The sequence below is a fragment of the Cynocephalus volans genome, chromosome 6 (genome assembly GCF_027409185.1).
Source record: "Cynocephalus volans isolate mCynVol1 chromosome 6, mCynVol1.pri, whole genome shotgun sequence".
NCBI lineage: Eukaryota > Metazoa > Chordata > Mammalia > Dermoptera > Cynocephalidae > Cynocephalus > Cynocephalus volans.
In genome coordinates, this window is record NC_084465.1 from 23288861 (window position 1) to 23306636 (window position 17776).

Genomic DNA, 17776 nt, shown 5'->3' on the forward strand with positions numbered 1-17776 from the left:
AATAGCAATAACATCCTTTGCAGATTACTGCTCAATTTATTCCTGATGCTAATGTTACCAACCAGTGTCTATCAATTTATATTGGAAAAATATGTTCTTATTTCTCAATTATCTGTTTAATTATAGGGAGACTAGAGTCCTGTGATGCCCTGATTTGCCAGCACTAGGGAGTCTACCAGAGTCACTGGAAGTCTTGTAGTTTGGTTTCTACAGGACTCTGTGGAACCTCATGACACTGACAACATTCCCCCTGCGTGTAAGAAGGCACTTGTGTCCTGATGCATGGCAGGTGGCACAGCCTACTCTTCTGCATGTCTCTGCAAGCCAGCAAATGTTGTTGCTTTGCCCCCCACGGATTTGTCACCCCACTTCCCCTGGGTGACGGAGCCACAAAAGATTACTCAAAGCCCATCTCTTCTGAGCAGTGAGAAACTCCGAATTGGTTAACTTCCCCAGAACCCTCCAGGGAGAGGCATTCCTTCCTTGGGAAATTAACCCCGAATTGGGGTTCTCTTCCTGCATTTATTTTCCAGACCAGGAAGTTACAGGAAGAGAACATAGGTGGGATTATAGTTTAACAATATAGGCTGGTAACTTTCAGTGAAACAAGACAGATGCCATTTCAGTAGACAATTAAGTGATCCATTAACAAAAGCTTGATCTTAGCAAACATTCCCTTCTTACAACAATTTCTCAGTATCTTTACATATCAATCAGTAATTTGTCTGTCTTTGAGCCAGCAACCTTGCCGTGTTAGAATTCTTTATCTTACACTAGAGACTTCATAGCTTGAGGAAAATTTCCTGTCCTTGCAAGGTCAATATTTGAAACTGCAAGGCTTTGGAAAACCAGGCCCTGTGAGGTACATTTCCTTTATGAATCCTCTACAAAATGTCTTCTCCATTGACTTACCTTCCTGCTGATCTTGTCTTGCGGTTCTAGTCATCAAGAATCCTGGTGACAATGTCCTCCATCAGGTCTCCCTTGGGCAACTTTCTGGGGAGTGATTGGTGGGAAAACAGGACTGCCAAAATTTTGTAGCATCTCCCTGGAATAAATTATAGGCCCCATTTCTGACCAATGGGTTGGTTCAGTTGGCAAAAATGGAAATTCTAAACCTTTAGCCAGTTTTCCCTTCACATTGGCCACCAATACTGAGTGTAAACATAAACCTATGCAATAGATTTACATTAAAAGGCCACTGCTATCACTAAGTTATATCCCTCATATTTGTCCATTCTTTTTTTATTGTGAGATTTTATTTTTTTAAAATTATTTTTTATTGTGGCAAAATACACATAACATGTATTTTACCATTTTAACCATTTTAAAAATAGTTATTTATTTGCAGTGATTATGTTCAAGATCCTTTCTTCTAGCTATTTAAAAGTGTACAACAAATGTTAACTACAGTCACCCTAGAACACCAGAATTTATTCTTCCTGTCTATATGTCCCTTTGTACCCCCTGACCATGCTCTTCTCACCCCCTCCTCCCCTCTTCCTTTCTCAGCCTCGGGTAACCACTATTCTACTCTCTACTTCTATAAGATCACTTTTTTTTTTTTTTTTAAGATTTCACATATGAGTGAGATTATGCGGTATTTGTCTTTCTGTGCCAGGCTATTTCACTTAGCATGATGATCTCCATTTCCATTCATGTTGCTGCAAATGACACTATTTCATTCTTTTTTCTAATAGCTGGATGGTATTTCATTTTAACCATTTTTAAATGTACAGTTTAGTGGCATTAAGTACATTCACAATGTTGTGCAACCATCACCACGATCCACATCCAGAACTTTTTTATCTTCATAAACTGAAACTCTGTACCTATTAAGTAATTATTCTCCATTGCCCCCCCAGCCCTGACAACCACCAACCAACCTGCTTTATGTGTCTATGACTCTGACTACTCTAGATAACTCATATAAGTGGAATCATACAGTATTTGTCCTTTTATGTCCAGTTTATTTCACTTAGAATAATCTCAAGTTTCATCCATGTTGTAGCATGTGTCAGAATTTCCTTCCTTTTTAGGGCTGAATAATATCCCATTGTCAGTATATACCACATTTTGTTTATCCATTCATCCATTGATGGACACTTGGGTTGCTTCTGCCTTTTGGTTCCTGTGGATTATGCTGCTATGAACATGCAGGTACACACATCGGTTCAAGTCCTTGCTGTCAATGCTTTTGGATAAATACCCAGAAGTGGAATTGCTGGACTATATGGTAATTCTGTCTAATTTTGGAGAACTGCCATACTGCCCAGTAGGTTTCTGTACAGAGCCAGGAGAATGTGCAGAGATGACTATGTGCTGACCCCACCCTAACCCCTGAGCCCAAGGAACCCCATTCTCCCACAGGATGGTGAAGGAATATATGAAGTTGTAATGAGTTGTAGGACACCCGTCTCTAAAAGTAATGACGGCTATATTGCAGCCTCAACCAGCGACACTTCTCCTGGAGTCTGGTGTCTCCTGGAGTCTGAAGGGGGCAGAACTCAATCTTTTGTTGTGGACATTTGGGTTGTTCCCACCTTTTGTGAATAATGCTGCTATGAACATGAGTGTGCTAATATCTGTTTGAGCTCTTGCTTTCAATTCTTCTGATACTTGCCCACTCTTCAGAAGTACTGCTCGTCTCCTTCACCATGCGTCCCATTCAACATTCATCTCCCTGTGACTCGGTTCCTGCCAAAGCCTTTCCTTGTCACAGCCTGGATTCCACTGCTTCTCCTTACTGCCCTCCCTGCATTCTCTTCTTCAGCTCTCCCAAGCCTTCTTTTCCCCATTTGCCTGCTAGAGCAGAGACAGAAGCCCCGGGCTGGACTCTGAGAGGAGGGCTACTCCTGCAGTTTCTCAGTGATGCCCATGAGCCTAAATGGGCCCCATCTCCAAGCCTTCCTCTGCTGAAAGTAACAATCCCTGATTTCTACTCAGCAGCCCATGTGAATCCATGGGGTCATCTCTGATTTTGAGACTCTGGCTGAAGGCAAAGGCTGAACGCAAACCTGGTAGTCAAAGACCAAAAGCCAGAACTGCGGTAGTGCTGGCCTCAGCTGCTTTGAACTCCATCAGTGCTGTGATGTCAGGAGATCATCTCTGTCCCAAGTTGGATGCAAGCACAAGAAAGCCCTGTTTCCAGTAAGAGAATAGTGTGCTTGGGGCCAGAAGCCCTTGCAGGGATGGTAGTCATCCCCTTTCTAAACCACCTTGTTTTTTATCATTCTTTTCATCAAGATCATCATCATTGTTACAGATCACTACCATTGACTGCATGCTTACTATATGCAAGGCACATGATAAGAAATTGATATGAATTTTTCTCTTTTTATCTTTTTAGCAATCTACTATTAATCAGAGGCAGAACAACCTTTGGAGCCAGACTGCAAAGTTCAAACCCAGCTTCACCTCTTACTAATGGCTTGAACTCCCCTTCCCTCGGTTTCTTCATGCAGGAAGGGACAATAATAGCATGTACCTTAAACAGTTGTGATACTCGAGTGAAATAACCCATGAAAAGCAGATAGAACCATACCTAGTCAGGACTTGACAAAGGTTAGCTCTTACTATTACTTCTCCATCTTCAAGACCAGGAAACTAAGACAGAGCAGGTTAAGAAACTTGCCCACAGCCACACTTTCTAGGTCTGTTGACTCTAAGGTTGTAATATTTCTTAGGACGTTTATAGATGCTTACTCTGTTGTCCATGGAGGAGGAAATAGAATAAGCCGCATGTCAGCCATTTTTATAAGTTAAACATATGTGCCTGTCTCGACATATTTTGGGGTAACTAGCCTACCTCTACTTCAGGTTGCAAAGAGTAGATAACACAGAGTTAAGTAAAATTTCTGTCTCTAATTTTCGGTGATAGAAGGCAAGTGGATATCTGAAAGGCTGGTATATTGATAATATCTTCCATGTACAAACACATATAAAGTGTGAAGATTCCTTATTTCACCCTCTGCTAAATATCTATTCTCAACATTCCCAGTCACTGGAAAGCAGACGATTAATCCTTTCTCCTATCTTACCCCCCTCATCACTCTACAAATTGGTACATGAGAGATAGTGAATGCAGATGGCAATTCACAGAATCAGAAATGATCTCTACAGGTATTCCTGTGTGGAAAGCTGCCCATTCCCCAAGAAGAAGGACCAGGTGAGTCCTGCTCAGGTGCATTTCAAAGTCATTGCAGCAGCAGCAAAACTCTTTTAAAATATAGACCATTTCAAAATTATCTTTAATGGACTTATCATTTCATTTCTTGGGCTTTACTCAAATCAGATGCAATTTCACTTTTTTCCCCCTCTCATCCCACTTTTGAAGTGCCACAGCCACACTGTGGTTGATATTGACAGTTTATTTGCAATTGGGCATGGTTCATCTGACCAAGTGAAGGTAACAGGGCAAATTTCTGAATATAGATAGTTTTAAATTGAAGTATCATTCTGCCTCGAATGTAGGAGGGTCTCTGGACATAGATGTGAGCTTACCTTCCAAAGATAATAACATGTAAAAATGGAAATTATGGAGTACAGGGGAACTTCTCTTTTTTGGAGGTGGTTAAAGATGATAGGGCACATATCTAGATTTTATGGAAACTGCTTTTGCAGAAAACAAGGTGTTAGATTAAAAAGTGAAGTGTAAGGTTCCTTTCAATAGACAGTTTTTCCGATCCTACAGGGAAAAGAGTGAGCATGTGTGTTGGGGAATAGGGTTGGTAAACATTTTTTGTAAAGGGACAGATAGTAAGTATTTTAGGGTTTACAGACCATACGATCCCTGTAACAACTACTCAACTCTGCTGTTGAGGCAGGAAAGCAGCACAGGCAATACATAAACAAGTGGACATACTTGTGTGTCAATAAAACTTTATTTTCAAATACAGTTTGTGGGCTGGATTTGGCCTGCAGGTCATAACTGTTGACCTCATACTGGGTTCTGTGCTGGGCATTTTATATATATTATTTCAATTGCTTAGACCTGAACATTGAGACACAGTCTTGTTAAGCTAACCTAGTTAAATGATATGAACACAGATAAGAGATTTTTGTTGTTGTTGTTGTCTAGTCAGTAACAATAAATAAAACTGGCTCTAGACTTTTCCACAAAGAGTTTTTCTTGTGCTATCCTTGATAGAGAATAGAATTTCAGGATGGAGGGATTTGGGTTGTTTTAAAATTTTTAATTGTTTTTACTTTCCATATTAGTTGAATTTACATCATGAGCAAGTAAAAATTTTTACAAAAAGACAGAGTGATTTTCATAAAGGAAAGAATTTAAAAAGAATTAAACATGTTAGCTGTAGTTAATTTTGGTGATGCAAATGATTGTTGAATTCTTTTTCCTCATTTATATATTAAAATAAATTTAAAGAAACTGATGTGGATTTGTAAAAACATAGAACATATTGTTACAGAAGCAGTAGAAAGGGCATTTTTTAAGAAGGAGAGAGTGGTCAATAGTGCCAATTCTAAACAGAGGATGGATAAGCATAGGACAAAGATTAGCAACAGAGAGGTCATAGTTGACATTACTGAAAACAATTTCAAGGGAACAGTAGGAGCAGAAGCCAGAAATTAGTGACTATAGAGTACCTGGAAAGTGAAGTCGAGATTCTGAATTTAGGTTACGCTTTCCAAAATGAGTCATTATTCCTCAAAATCACCTCTTGGAATACAAGTTATATCCACTATTCTTATGGAGAAATTGAGGTTTATGCTCCTTAATCAAGGTCATGTGGCTGTCAATCACAGAGCCAGTATTTGAACCCAAGTCTGTCTGACTCCCAAGCCTATTCTCCTCCACTGGACCATGATTTGTATGAAGTTTTGGTTGGAAGAGAAGGTGGAGGATGTGATCAGTGTGGAGAGAAAATAGAAGTGTCAAGGATGCCTTTGGAGGTGCATGTCCAGCCCACAGTGCCCTTTCCTGAGAACTTCCTACAGTCCCAGGAATGGAGGAAGACAGCTGTGTGTGCACCATGTGGCCCTGCCACCCAGGCTATACTGAATGGGCTAGGTGGACTATCAGAGGCTAACACTGATTGGACTGGGGTAGACCCAACATGAGCCTAAGTGTTCTGGGAATTTCTATTGGAACTACAAGAGGTGAGTACTTTTTTTCAGCCAGTCTCTTGAACTGAAGAGAATTAAAATGGGCTGAGGTGGCTATATTTGTGTATGTGCACAAAGAGAGGCAGAGGAAGCTGGCTAAGAGAGACAGATAGACTGAAAAAGACAGAGATAGAGATAGAGATAAACAGAGGTGAGAGAGACAGACAAAGGAAAGTTAAGGTGAGAGGCCAGAGAGAGAAAGGCACCAAGTGAGATGCGAGAGAAGCTGCTTTGACTCAGATGGCTTTCCAGTTCTGGTTCTTGCAAGATCTGCCTGCAGGTTTTGATTGAGCTACTTGGAGTGGGTTTCTGTTCTTGCCAACCAAATAGTCTTGGCTAAGGAGGAAGGTAAGAATTTAGTCACATCAGGAAAGAGTGGTGGGGTTTGAGAACTGAAGGACTACCTGACATCACCATGGCCCCGGGCCTGCCACTCACCCCCCTGTCATTGGATAGGCCACTTATCCATTGGAGGGTTCCAATTCCACTCAACAGAAAAGCTCTTCTGAGAAACATAGCCCTAACCCCTCTTCCCAGATACTTTCCTTGCTCTCTGACTGGACCAGGAGAACCTTAGAATATGGAGTCTTAAAAAAGGATAAGAGAGGAAGCACCTGTAATGTAAAGAGAGAGTATGAGCTTTTGGAGCCCTACTGAAATTGCAACAAATCTCCTTTTCTTAAGAGGAAGTTACAAGGAGTCTCAGCCTGCCATGAAACTAACAGCTTAAATCACTGGCCAATGCTTCTGTCTTTGAGGGCGGATGTTCCGTTATTGCTCCTTGAGTTGGGTTTGGAGAACATGAGGTACTGCAGGTCCCAGTCCTGCCAGGAGCAACTGGAGGAGGAGGCTGTAGAATTCTGGTGTCAAGTCTGGATTTGAAGTGGAAGGTTGGCTTTAGGGCCTCGGGCCATTCATTCATTCATCATTGATCATCATGGCTCTCCTGAAAAGTCTTTAATATATGAATCTATTGGTTAGAAGATGATGATAACAAGATCATTGAGCATTATTCTGAGTTGAGGTGGCACCTGTTAATCCAGTCATATGCTTCAGAAGTTGTTTGCTCTTTGTACCCATCAGCATCAGGACTTGAAGAAAATGTGCTTACAGGGCATGACCCCTCCCACAGTGCATTGGGGGCATCGTCCTCTTCCCGAGAGTTTGGAATGTTTTCATTTGTCAGCTCCCCTCTCATAAGGACACAGTGGGTGTGGTGTTTTCTGGTGCAGAGCTGATCATTCAATGTAGCGGATGAACTTTGGCTCTCAGATGGAGTGTGACACAAATGCTCTCCCTTGATGCATTTTATACTCTCAGCCAGCAGTGCCTGCACATTAGATCACATTCTCTGAATAATGAGTGTCTTGTGTCCAAGCCAATGTGTGCAACTTGGCCATGTAGATTTAAATGCTATGATGCATTACAAAGTGCTACGTGTCACCCCAGGTTGTGTTCGCCTCCATCACAGCTTAGGCTGATGGGATGCAACATAACAGGATGTGGCAAGCTGGGAGATGTCTAATGCAATGTTACGTGCCCTGACTGCAAAGCAGTGCATTCTCAGTGGGAGCAGCACAGCACTGCAGAAAGCCCTGCTCTCAGCCAATGCTGCATCTGTCAGGGGTCTGGGAGGAGCTGGCTTGCTGGGGTAATGGGCTCTCTCAACACCTTAGAAACCAGTGCTTAGTTCTAAGTTGCATTTTACCCAATTCCCTCAGCAGCTGCTTTCAAAAGATAAAGCCCATCAGCTTCAACCAAAAGCCAACCCTGAGGTAGAGATGAGCCTGGAATTGCATGTCCGTGGTTAGAAACTAGGCGAGCTTGAAGTCTAGGCATTTGCTTCCACTTTTGAAGGCTCTTGTGCGGGCACTTCCTATATAGCCTCTGCATGTGTTTGCCAGGTTTGCATTTCACTCTGAATATGATCGAGTTGCTGACACTAAAGAGCCTACACAGGGCTACTGTTCGTCTGGAAGTCACCTTTTTGTAAATTAGAAAAGGCACCACCTTTTCTACCATGTGCCTCTGAGGCTGCACATTCTGTCAATAGCTGCTTGCTATCCAGAGCAGTCCCAGTTCCTGGTCATGTGAAAAGATCTCTAACTGGCTCTTCCCAAAAGACCTCCTCAGTCAAGCTACCTGCTTCTTGTCCCTTGACATTGCCTCTTGAACATGCCTACCTCTATCAGGGCACTCTTCAGAGAAAACTTACCCGGGAAGTGAAGTGGGTGTTTAGAATTCCATGCTGCTCTGGAACACCCACTCCCTCAGGGCGGGACCAAAGCATGCTAATAAATACCCTCAACAGTGAAGAGGATATTGTGCACTCTCACTGAATACAAGATACCAAATTGTTTTTAATAAATGAGCTGCTGGTGTTTATAATTAGCTTTCCCAATTATAAAAGTAATGTTTATTAAAGAAAAACTGAAAAGTACAGAAAGTATAAAGTAGAAAACTAAAATCATCTATAACCCTGCTACTCAGAGATAATCACTGTATTTTCTTCCAATTTTTATAATAGATGTACACATGCATTAAAAAAGCTTTTGAGATTATACATATATGTGTGTATGTGTGTGTGTGTGTATATATATATATATGTGTATATAAATTTTGTGTTCTTTTTTCCTACTTCATATAATATTGTTAATATTTCCCCATGATTTGCTTTGGCTAAATCGCTAGCACAGGAATTACTAGGTCAGAGGGGCATTTGTAAATCACATGACACATACAATCAAATTACAAGGATAATGTTTTGCTTTGAAATCTCAGCAACTTCTCAGGCTAGTGAAGAACCATCCATCATCTTCTCTGGAGAAGGGCACAGGTTCATTACAGGAACCAGCTCACGGTGGTTGGAGGCTGACAGTTCTACTCCCGTTTCATTCGCCAAGTCATTGGGTCAATAAATATTTCCACCTCCGAGCCTCAGTTTCCATCTCTATAAGGTGAACTTGGAAATGACTACCTGCAGGGTTTTGAAGATCTTGCAGAGGGGGCACAAGACGCCCAGGATGGGTCTCAGCTTCCCTGCACTCACTTGTCACTAGTCTTGACTCTCCGCAGAAGCAGCTCTTTCTTTCTCCCTCACCTCTTTCTGTCTACAGATTGGAAGGCGGGTTCTCAGGTGAATAGAGGGTTAGGAGCAGAAGCGGGGAATCACTGACAGAGGGAAAACTCTACAGAAGCCTCCTGTACTGCTCCATACCCTAAATTCTTCCTAAATCCCAAACACCTTTCTTGGGAGAAGTTGGGACTAAAACGTCAAGTTTTCCTGTAAACCTGCTCAATGCAGTAGCCACTAGCCACATGTGGCTATTTAAATTTAAATGAATTAAACTAATTAAAGTTGAATACAATTAAAATTCACTTCCTCAGCATCACCAGCCACATTTCAAGTGCTCAATAGCACATGTGTCTATATAGAACATTTCCACGATGGCAGAAAGTTCCATGGACAGCGCTGCTCTATCCTCTTAGATGAAGGAGAGTAAATACATATCCCTGGGATTTTGGAGCCTCTGCCAGAACTTTTTCAGGGGAGAAATTTCTTTGAAGTCTCTTAGTTTCTTTTAAAAGCTCATGTGAATTTTTCATTCGATAATATAATACATACACCTTTATGTTAATGTTTTAAAAAATGTTAATTACCAAACATTGAATAAAATTGACAAACCAGGAAGATGCTAGATGTATCCTGGGGTTTTTCATATCGCAGCTGGAGGAACATGGCTTTTGGAGCACTAAGGATATTGCTGGCCTCTGGCTGTCACCATTGATGAGCCTTCCTGCCTTGCCAGACCACTGCAGCAGAGAAGGGGCCATTGGAATGACATGATTCATAATTCGGCACTGAACGTGATGCATGAGCCAGCTTCTCACAATCTCCACACACACCCGGTGAGGCACTGTGAAACACAGGGAACTCGAGGCTTATTTCAGCAGGTCTTTCTCGCTTTTATCTATGCCATGACAGCCTGGCTGGCTAAGTAGTCACAGATTGAATTTGTTAACCAGATAGATTCCTGACTGACTGATCACTGAGATCCTCACATTCACTCTCTCCTAGGATGCTGTTCCCAGGTATGTTACTTCAAGTCCAGTAGTAACGCCTTAGGCCAGGAGTTTTCAAAAACACTTGGAGGAGTCATTAAAAATGTAAATTCCGGGCCGAGCCCGTGGCGCACTTGGTAGAGTGCTGCGCTGGGAGCGCAGCAACGCTCCCGCCGCGGGTTCGGATCCTATATAGGACTGACCAGTGCACTCACTGGCTGAGTGCCGGTCACGAAAAAACGACAAAAAAAAAAAAAAAAAAAAAGTAAATTCCTAGCATTTTAAGTAAGAGCCCTGATGAATCTACCTGTGTTCTCTAGTAATGATACTTATTAAATACCTACTATGAGTTGAGCACAGTAGCAGGCACTGGAGTACAGGGAAATTAATCATTTTAGAGTCCTAAGTTTGGAAGTAACTTTCAAAGGATATGTAATGTGTACCTAAGCCTTAAGTGGATTCAGTTACAATCTACAGACTGACCTTCCTTCAGAGGAATGAGATTAGATCCTTCGTTAATGATTTGGCCTATATTTTTTCTGAAGTAGTGTTTTCATCTAGCAAAGGCTGCTTAACGGTTTCCAACACAGAAGATGTCCAGAGTAACATGAAGAAAAGTGAAAATTTGTGCAGAACATGGAGGGAGCCTGTGTTAGGATTTACAGCCTCTTTGCAGTTCTAAAGTGTTTCGGGGATTTAGATCAAATATCTGTGTAGTCTTGTTTTAGAATCCAAAATGTCAAATTTTGTGCTTGGTTCGAATTCCCCATTCTGCAATTGAAGTTTATTTCTTCTTTGTGCTCAGGAGAGATGGAAGTGGCTAATTTCTACTCTTGAAAAAAAAACTTTTCATAATTTTGAAAGTCTTTTTTGATGTATTACGCAGACTTACAGCCCAGCTTTTATCTTCTTTTCTCTCACCTTCCCCCTACGGGCTATATCCCAACTCAGATCAATCTTGCTAATTTCTGGAATGTCTCTAATTTACCCATGCCCATTCTAGGGTAAATATGATGGACAAAATAGGATCTTAACCAATGCTACAGGGTTGGATTCAATAAAACTGCACCAAGGCCATCCAATTTCAACTGGCCCATTGGTTTTTCTCTAACCTAGGGCCTAACACCTGTTTCTCTATTATTTTCACCCCTGATCAGACCCCTCTAAACTGTTGCAAATATATCATATATAGGAATTTTTATTGCAAATATTTGTTTCAATTAATTAGCAGTGGCCTTATGATGAAGCCTGACTGCATTTTTCTATTGTAACCATGTGGTAGCTCCAGCCCCAGGGTGATGCACAGCCCAGCAACATCCCTTAATGATCCTCTTAATTACACAGTTGGGGTAACCATTCTGTCTGAAAAATCTGCTTCATAATTACAAAATCACCAGCCCAGCCAGCCGTGTTGACCCATCCATTGCTTGCATTCCACTGTGTCCTTAAAATGTTCGCTGTCTTCTCTCCAAATGACAGGGAAGCTTTGGAAACTGGTGAGTGTGGGGTGCAGCTGCTCCTCTAATAAATATCTCTGCTGCTCTTGCCGCAGAGCTCTAGGCTCCACTGCTGGGCTTCTTCCTCTACCTCCCACCATCTTTTCCTCCACAATAGCCTAAAAAACTCAAGGGAATTCATCCTCTCTTTCAAATCCATCAACCAAAAGCTCATTGCAGTAATTTAGCATAAGCCTGAAAAAATAACTATGGCCCCTGAGGTTGACTGGCCTGGTTCTGTGTATGCAGAGGCTGCTGTTGAAATCGCCACTTAACTTGTTGCCTTTACTAACTGGATCTGCATCATCAAAACTGACTTGTGTCCCTTTGTTACTGTGTGCACTGCATCCGATAGTGATGACTTGTGGGAATGTTGGTCTCCTCCATTGTATTGTGAGTCTGGGGTGCTAGCACCCAGCACAGTGAACAGCCCGTGGAACAGCCCACAGTGAACAGCCCGTGGTACAGCCCAAGTGTTGGCAAAGGAAAAGGTGACAAGTTCTTAATTTCTCCAGTAGGTCACATCTTTATACTATGAAGGCTCCTGCTGGTTAATTTGTCCTGACTACCATATACACGAGGACATTTTGGGACCCAGTTTACATACGTTTGTCTTGAGTGTCAATGAATGAAGCTCCTTTTCCATATCATAGAACTACTGTTTGACTGTGTAATGAATTCCAAGTATCCTGGGGGGTCCCCTACATATTCCTCCCTTGTTTCATCCAGGGAATCATCACCTCCCCTCACATTGCAAAAATACTGCAGCTCCAGATGTCCTTTGTGAACTGGTGTCTCTTGGAGCCATGGACATAGAGAATCCTGGGACAGATTCATCATAAGGCCACTGCTAATTAATTGAAATGAATATTTGTAATACAAATTCCTATATATGATATAGTTATAACAGTTTAATGCTGAGAGAAGCTTAATAGAGGGGTCTGATCAGAAGTGAAAATAATAGAAAAATGGGTGTTAGGTCCTAGGTTAGAGAAAAACCAATGGGCCAGTTGAAATTGGATGGCCTTGGTGCAGTTTTATTGAATCCAACCCTGTAGCACAGGTTAGGGTCCTATTTTGTCCGTCATATTTACCCTAGAATGGGCATAGGTAAATAAGAGAAGTTGCAAAAATTAGCAAGAACGATTTGGGTTGGAAAATAGCCCCTAGGGGGAAGGCGAGAGAATAGAAAATAAAGTCTGGGCTGTAAGTCTGCATAATACATTAATAAAGACTTTCAAAACTATGGAAATTATGAGGACTCATGCTGCAGTCACTACTTCTTCTTATGGAAACCCTGCCTTCTGTAGCAAAGGAGATTGGCTAGGAGATTTTCTTCGTGTTGTGAGATACATAATTGGAATTAAAAAGAAAGGCTCAGAGCAACAGGAACCCTCATTTGTTGCTGGTGGGAATGCAAAATTGTATAGTCGCTTTGGAAGACAGTTTGGCAGTTTCTTGCAAAGCTAAACATAGTCATTCCATACAATCCAGGAATCAAGCTCCTGGGTATTTACCCAATTGATTTGAAAACTTATGTTCGCACAGAAACCTGCACATAAATGTTTATAGAAGCTTTATTCATAATTGTCAAAAACTTGAAGCAGCTAAGATGTCCTTCAATAGGTGAAACTGTGGTGCATCCAGACTCTGGAATATTAATCAAAGGTAAGAAGTGAGCTATCAAGCCACAAAAATGCATGAAGGAATCTTCAAGTTACTAGTTGATAAAGCACTGTATCAATACAAAACGATAAGTTGTTAACCACAGCGGTACAGGTTAACAGTTCTGATACTGCTATACATGTGTTTTGTAAGTGAACAATTACATAAATAAATGGCAGATGGTGGGAGCCAAGTTTGTCACTTTTGGAGTGGAAATTCACAGCTAAGCAAGGAGAGGAATCTAGAATAATTCATGTGGTAAAGAATTAGAGTTGGAGACAGTATGAACTCAGCTTAATACAGATTACATATAGAAATATGTATGGATATGGGTTAGTATACACAAGTGTATTTTTCCTCTGTCAGCTAAGAGGGCCTAAAAGAAACAAAACCTTAGTCGCCAGAAGCATAGCTAGCGTCCAGATCTTAGTTTCTAACATCATTTTCCAATAAAAGGAACCAGGAATCCTCAGAGAAAGGACCAATTCTAGGTCCAGTGCAAGAAATATACAAGATAAGCCCGGAGCATCTTATAATGCCAGAAAGTAAGAAAGTGCGCGCGCGCACACACACACGCACGCACACACACGCGCGCACACACACGCGCGCACACACACACGCACACACACACACGCACACACACACACACATGCACACACGCACGCACACACGCACGCACGCACACACACACACAAACTAAAACAAAAAACTCTGGTAGAGGCTTGTCAAAAAGGCATAGAAGCCAACTGAAAAATCTCCCAATGACCAAAGCTGGAACAGTTTGAGCAACAAGAGTATCGGATAATAAAAAAAGTATAATATAAATTTCCATGAGTCCATACTAATTTAAATAAATGATTGAATACAGGGCCGGCCCTGTGGCTCACTCGGGAGAGTGCGGCGCTGGGAGCGCCGAGGCCACGGGTTCGGATCCTACATAGGGGTGGCCGGTGCGCTCTCTGGCTAAGCTTGTGCGGACCACACCTAGCCAAGGGTTGCGATCCCCTTACTGGTCACAAAAAAAAAAAAAAAAAAAAAAAGATTGAATACAGTAATAAATAGGAGAGAAAAGAGAAATCTGCAGAAGAATATCAAATAATTTACGTAAATACTCCACCCTCAAGGAGGGGACAAAATTCCTCACTCATTCCTGGACTGAGCATAGTGACTTCCTTCCAAAGAGTACAACATTGAAAAGGGGAAAAAGAGTAACTTTACAGTATAGAAACCTGACAAGCACTACCTCAGCCAGGTGATCAAGGTCAATGCCAACAGTCGTAAATCAGGGTGATAGCGTGTACCCTTGATGTGATGTGATGAGAACGGTACTTTACTTCTGTGGTTCTCCTCTCAGTAATGCATAATCCTGGTCTTATCAGGAGAAAAACATCAGACAAATTCCAATAGAGGGGCATCCTATAAAATATCTGACCAGTATTGCTCAACAGAACAGAAAAAGAACACTGGAGAGAAACTAAGGACATCTGGAAAGACTATGGACTTTAATTAATAGCAATATATCAATATTGGCTTGTTAATCATTACAGAGGTTCCATATTAATGTAAAATGTTAGTAATAGGGGAAACTGGTAGAGGGAAGTCTCTGTACTATCTTCACAATTTTTCTGTAACCATAAAACCATTCTAAAATAAATAGTCTACCTGGCCCCTTCTCCCATGCCCCGCATTCTGGGAGCCCTGCAGATCCTTTTTTGTCTTCCTCTACCCGTGGCTAGCGTGGCAGGGCAATGCTGCTTGTGGTCTATTAGCCCCTCCAGATCCACCCATCACCCTTCTCTCTGCTTCTAGAAGTTGGGCATTATGAGTTGCACCAACCATGCTCCCTTGCCCCCACCTTCTGGTTGGATTCTGCCAATGGAAGGCACCGGCAGGAGATCAGAAGGTGGGGGAAAGAGGTTGGAATATTCCCCTAGTGCCCAGCTGTGGGTTGGTAATGACTGTGTTGTATCATGTAAGGCCAGAGCTCCGGCAGGCCCTCTCTATAGCTCTCTCTTAAGGTTTCCCTAACTGCTCCTTCCTCTTGCTCCTTCAGGCCTAGGCTGGTAACTTTTGCTGTTGCTACCCTGGATATTTGATCATCGTGTATTGGTTTCCCTGAACCCTGCCCACCCCTTTTAAGTAGTCCCTTCATTAAATTCATCCCAATTTCTCCACTTAGTGGGCCATCTGTATCCTGCTCTTATCCTATTAATGCTCAGGGCTTCAGGGTTCTGATTACCACCAATACTCCCTTATGTGCTGACACGCTGCACCGCAATCACAATCCTGCTCTAAGACAAACAAGAGAAACTTGCTGCCCACCCAACTGCCCCAGTGTCTGCAGACTAGGAAGGAGCAGGAGGATGAGAGATGCACTTAATCTCCCAACATAAATGATGTTGAAGAGCACGCTCACCATGTACCAGGGTCTTCATATGAAAAATTGGGATATTGCCACAAGCCTAGTCCATTTCTCTCTGTAAGAATTGTTAATGATAACAACTATGGAGTCATTAGTAGACCTAAAGGAATATGCAATAACATCATTTTTATAATCTCTTCTCCTCATTAGAAAAGCAATATAACTTCTAGTGTTACATTTTTTATGAGCATGTAGTCGTGTATTACTTATGTAATTAAAAGACTATAGAATAATAAAAGTAAAAGTAATATATGCTTATTATTATTATTATTTTTGTCTTTTTTGTGACCGGTACTCAGCCAGTGAGTGCACCGGCCATTCCTATATAGGATCTGAACCCACGGCGGGAGCGTCGCTGCGCTCCCAGCGCCGCACTCTCCCGAGTGCGCCACGGGCTCGGCCCTATATGCTTATTATTGAAAATTTGAAAAATATTTTTGAAATTTGAAGGAGAAAATAAAAATGACCCATAGGCCTGGAACAACAAAACGACGTGTTAAAACAACTTGAAAATCCTTCGTTCAAATACCAGCTCTGTCGCTTTTTAGCTAGAACCTTGCACAAATCACTTAGCTCCTCTGAGCCTCATCTACCACAGCTATATAAAAGGGACACTGATGCCTCTCTTGCTTGCAGTATTGTGGCAAGAATTAGAGATGATATAAGCACGGCCTTCAGCACAGTGCCTCATGAAGAGTACGCTAGGGCTGCCTTGGGTTGAACGTCCCCCCAAAACTTAGTCTCCACTGTGACCATGTCAAGTGAGTGGGAAATCCTATTATAGTAATTGAGACATGGGGCCTTGAAGAGGTGATTAGACTGTAGGACCGAGCCATTGTGAATGGATTAGTAATGGTGGTCAGAGGCGTGGTTCTGAGGACTTTGAAAGAAGAGCACATGAGAAGCACACTCTGCTCTGCCATTTTCTGCCATGTGAGACCCCTGCACTGCTGTAAAGCCACCACCCAAGAAGACCCTCACCAGATGTGTTCCCTGGACTTTGGACTGCCCAGCCTCTGAAACTGTAAGCAATAAATTTTGTTTTCTTTGTAAATCACCCAGTGTCAGGTATTTAAGTTATAGGCAAAGAAATGGACAAGGGCACTTCAAAAAGTTCACGGGAAGATTTGTATTATTTTTTAATTCTGTTTTTTCCACGAGCTTTTTGAAGTATCCCTGTGTATGAATAAAGGCAGACCTGGGTTTGAATCTCTGCTTTGCCTGTTACATGCTGTTTGAAACTTGAGAAACTCAGAAAACCTCTGTAGGTGTGTTAAACAGGGAGGTTAAAAACGATAACTGTTTCTGAGGATTAATGAACATTTGCACGGAAGCCGTTGCCTTCATCATCTTACATTCTTATATCATCATCTTCACACGCATCTTCATCCTCAGCAACGACCATCAGCTCAGGGAAGGAAATCGATGCTGAAGTGACCCACCAGGTCTGATCTTACAAACCGAGTGTTTGCATATTCAGTGAGACCTGAGGGGCCAAATTGGGCCCATTCACTGTCCCCAAAGTTACACCTTCAGAGAGGTATTTCTTGAGTGCAAGCCTGTACCATGCAGCAGGACAACATGGGAGTTTATTTGCCACCAGGCTTTTAGAAGAACTGCTCTCCAAGGGTATAGGAACCAGGGCCCTTTCCCCTCCTAACATTCACAGACCAATAAAACCTGGTAAAAGTAAAAAGCAGCAAGTGGGAGTGAGAGGGAGAAGGGAAATGGGGGTGGAAGGTGACAAAGGAGGGGTGTAAAGATGGGCTGTCTTTCCTAATTTAGCAAGGAGGTAAGGATTGCCAGGTTTTTATTTTATTTATGTTTGTTTTCTTGCTTAAGAAACTCATATGTTAGGGGCTGGCCCATGGCTCATTTGGGAGAGCATGGTGCTGACAACACCAAGTCAAGGGTTAAGATCCCCTTACCGGTTATCTTTACAGAAAATAAAATAAAATAAATAAATAAATAAATTTTTTTTTTAAAAGAAACTCATATATTGTTT

The 17776-nt window shown here is 41.9% G+C and overlaps 1 protein-coding gene across 1 annotated transcript in view; it reads right to left on the reverse strand.

The window, feature by feature from the left end:
* Positions 1-17176, reverse strand: part of LOC134380878 (keratin, type II cytoskeletal 8-like) — a 63985-nt gene extending 46809 nt beyond the window's left edge. The window contains 1 exon segment of the mRNA XM_063101013.1: positions 17127-17176. Within this exon segment, the coding sequence (XP_062957083.1) occupies positions 17127-17176 (50 nt within the window).
* Between the last annotated feature and the right edge of the window lie 600 nt (positions 17177-17776).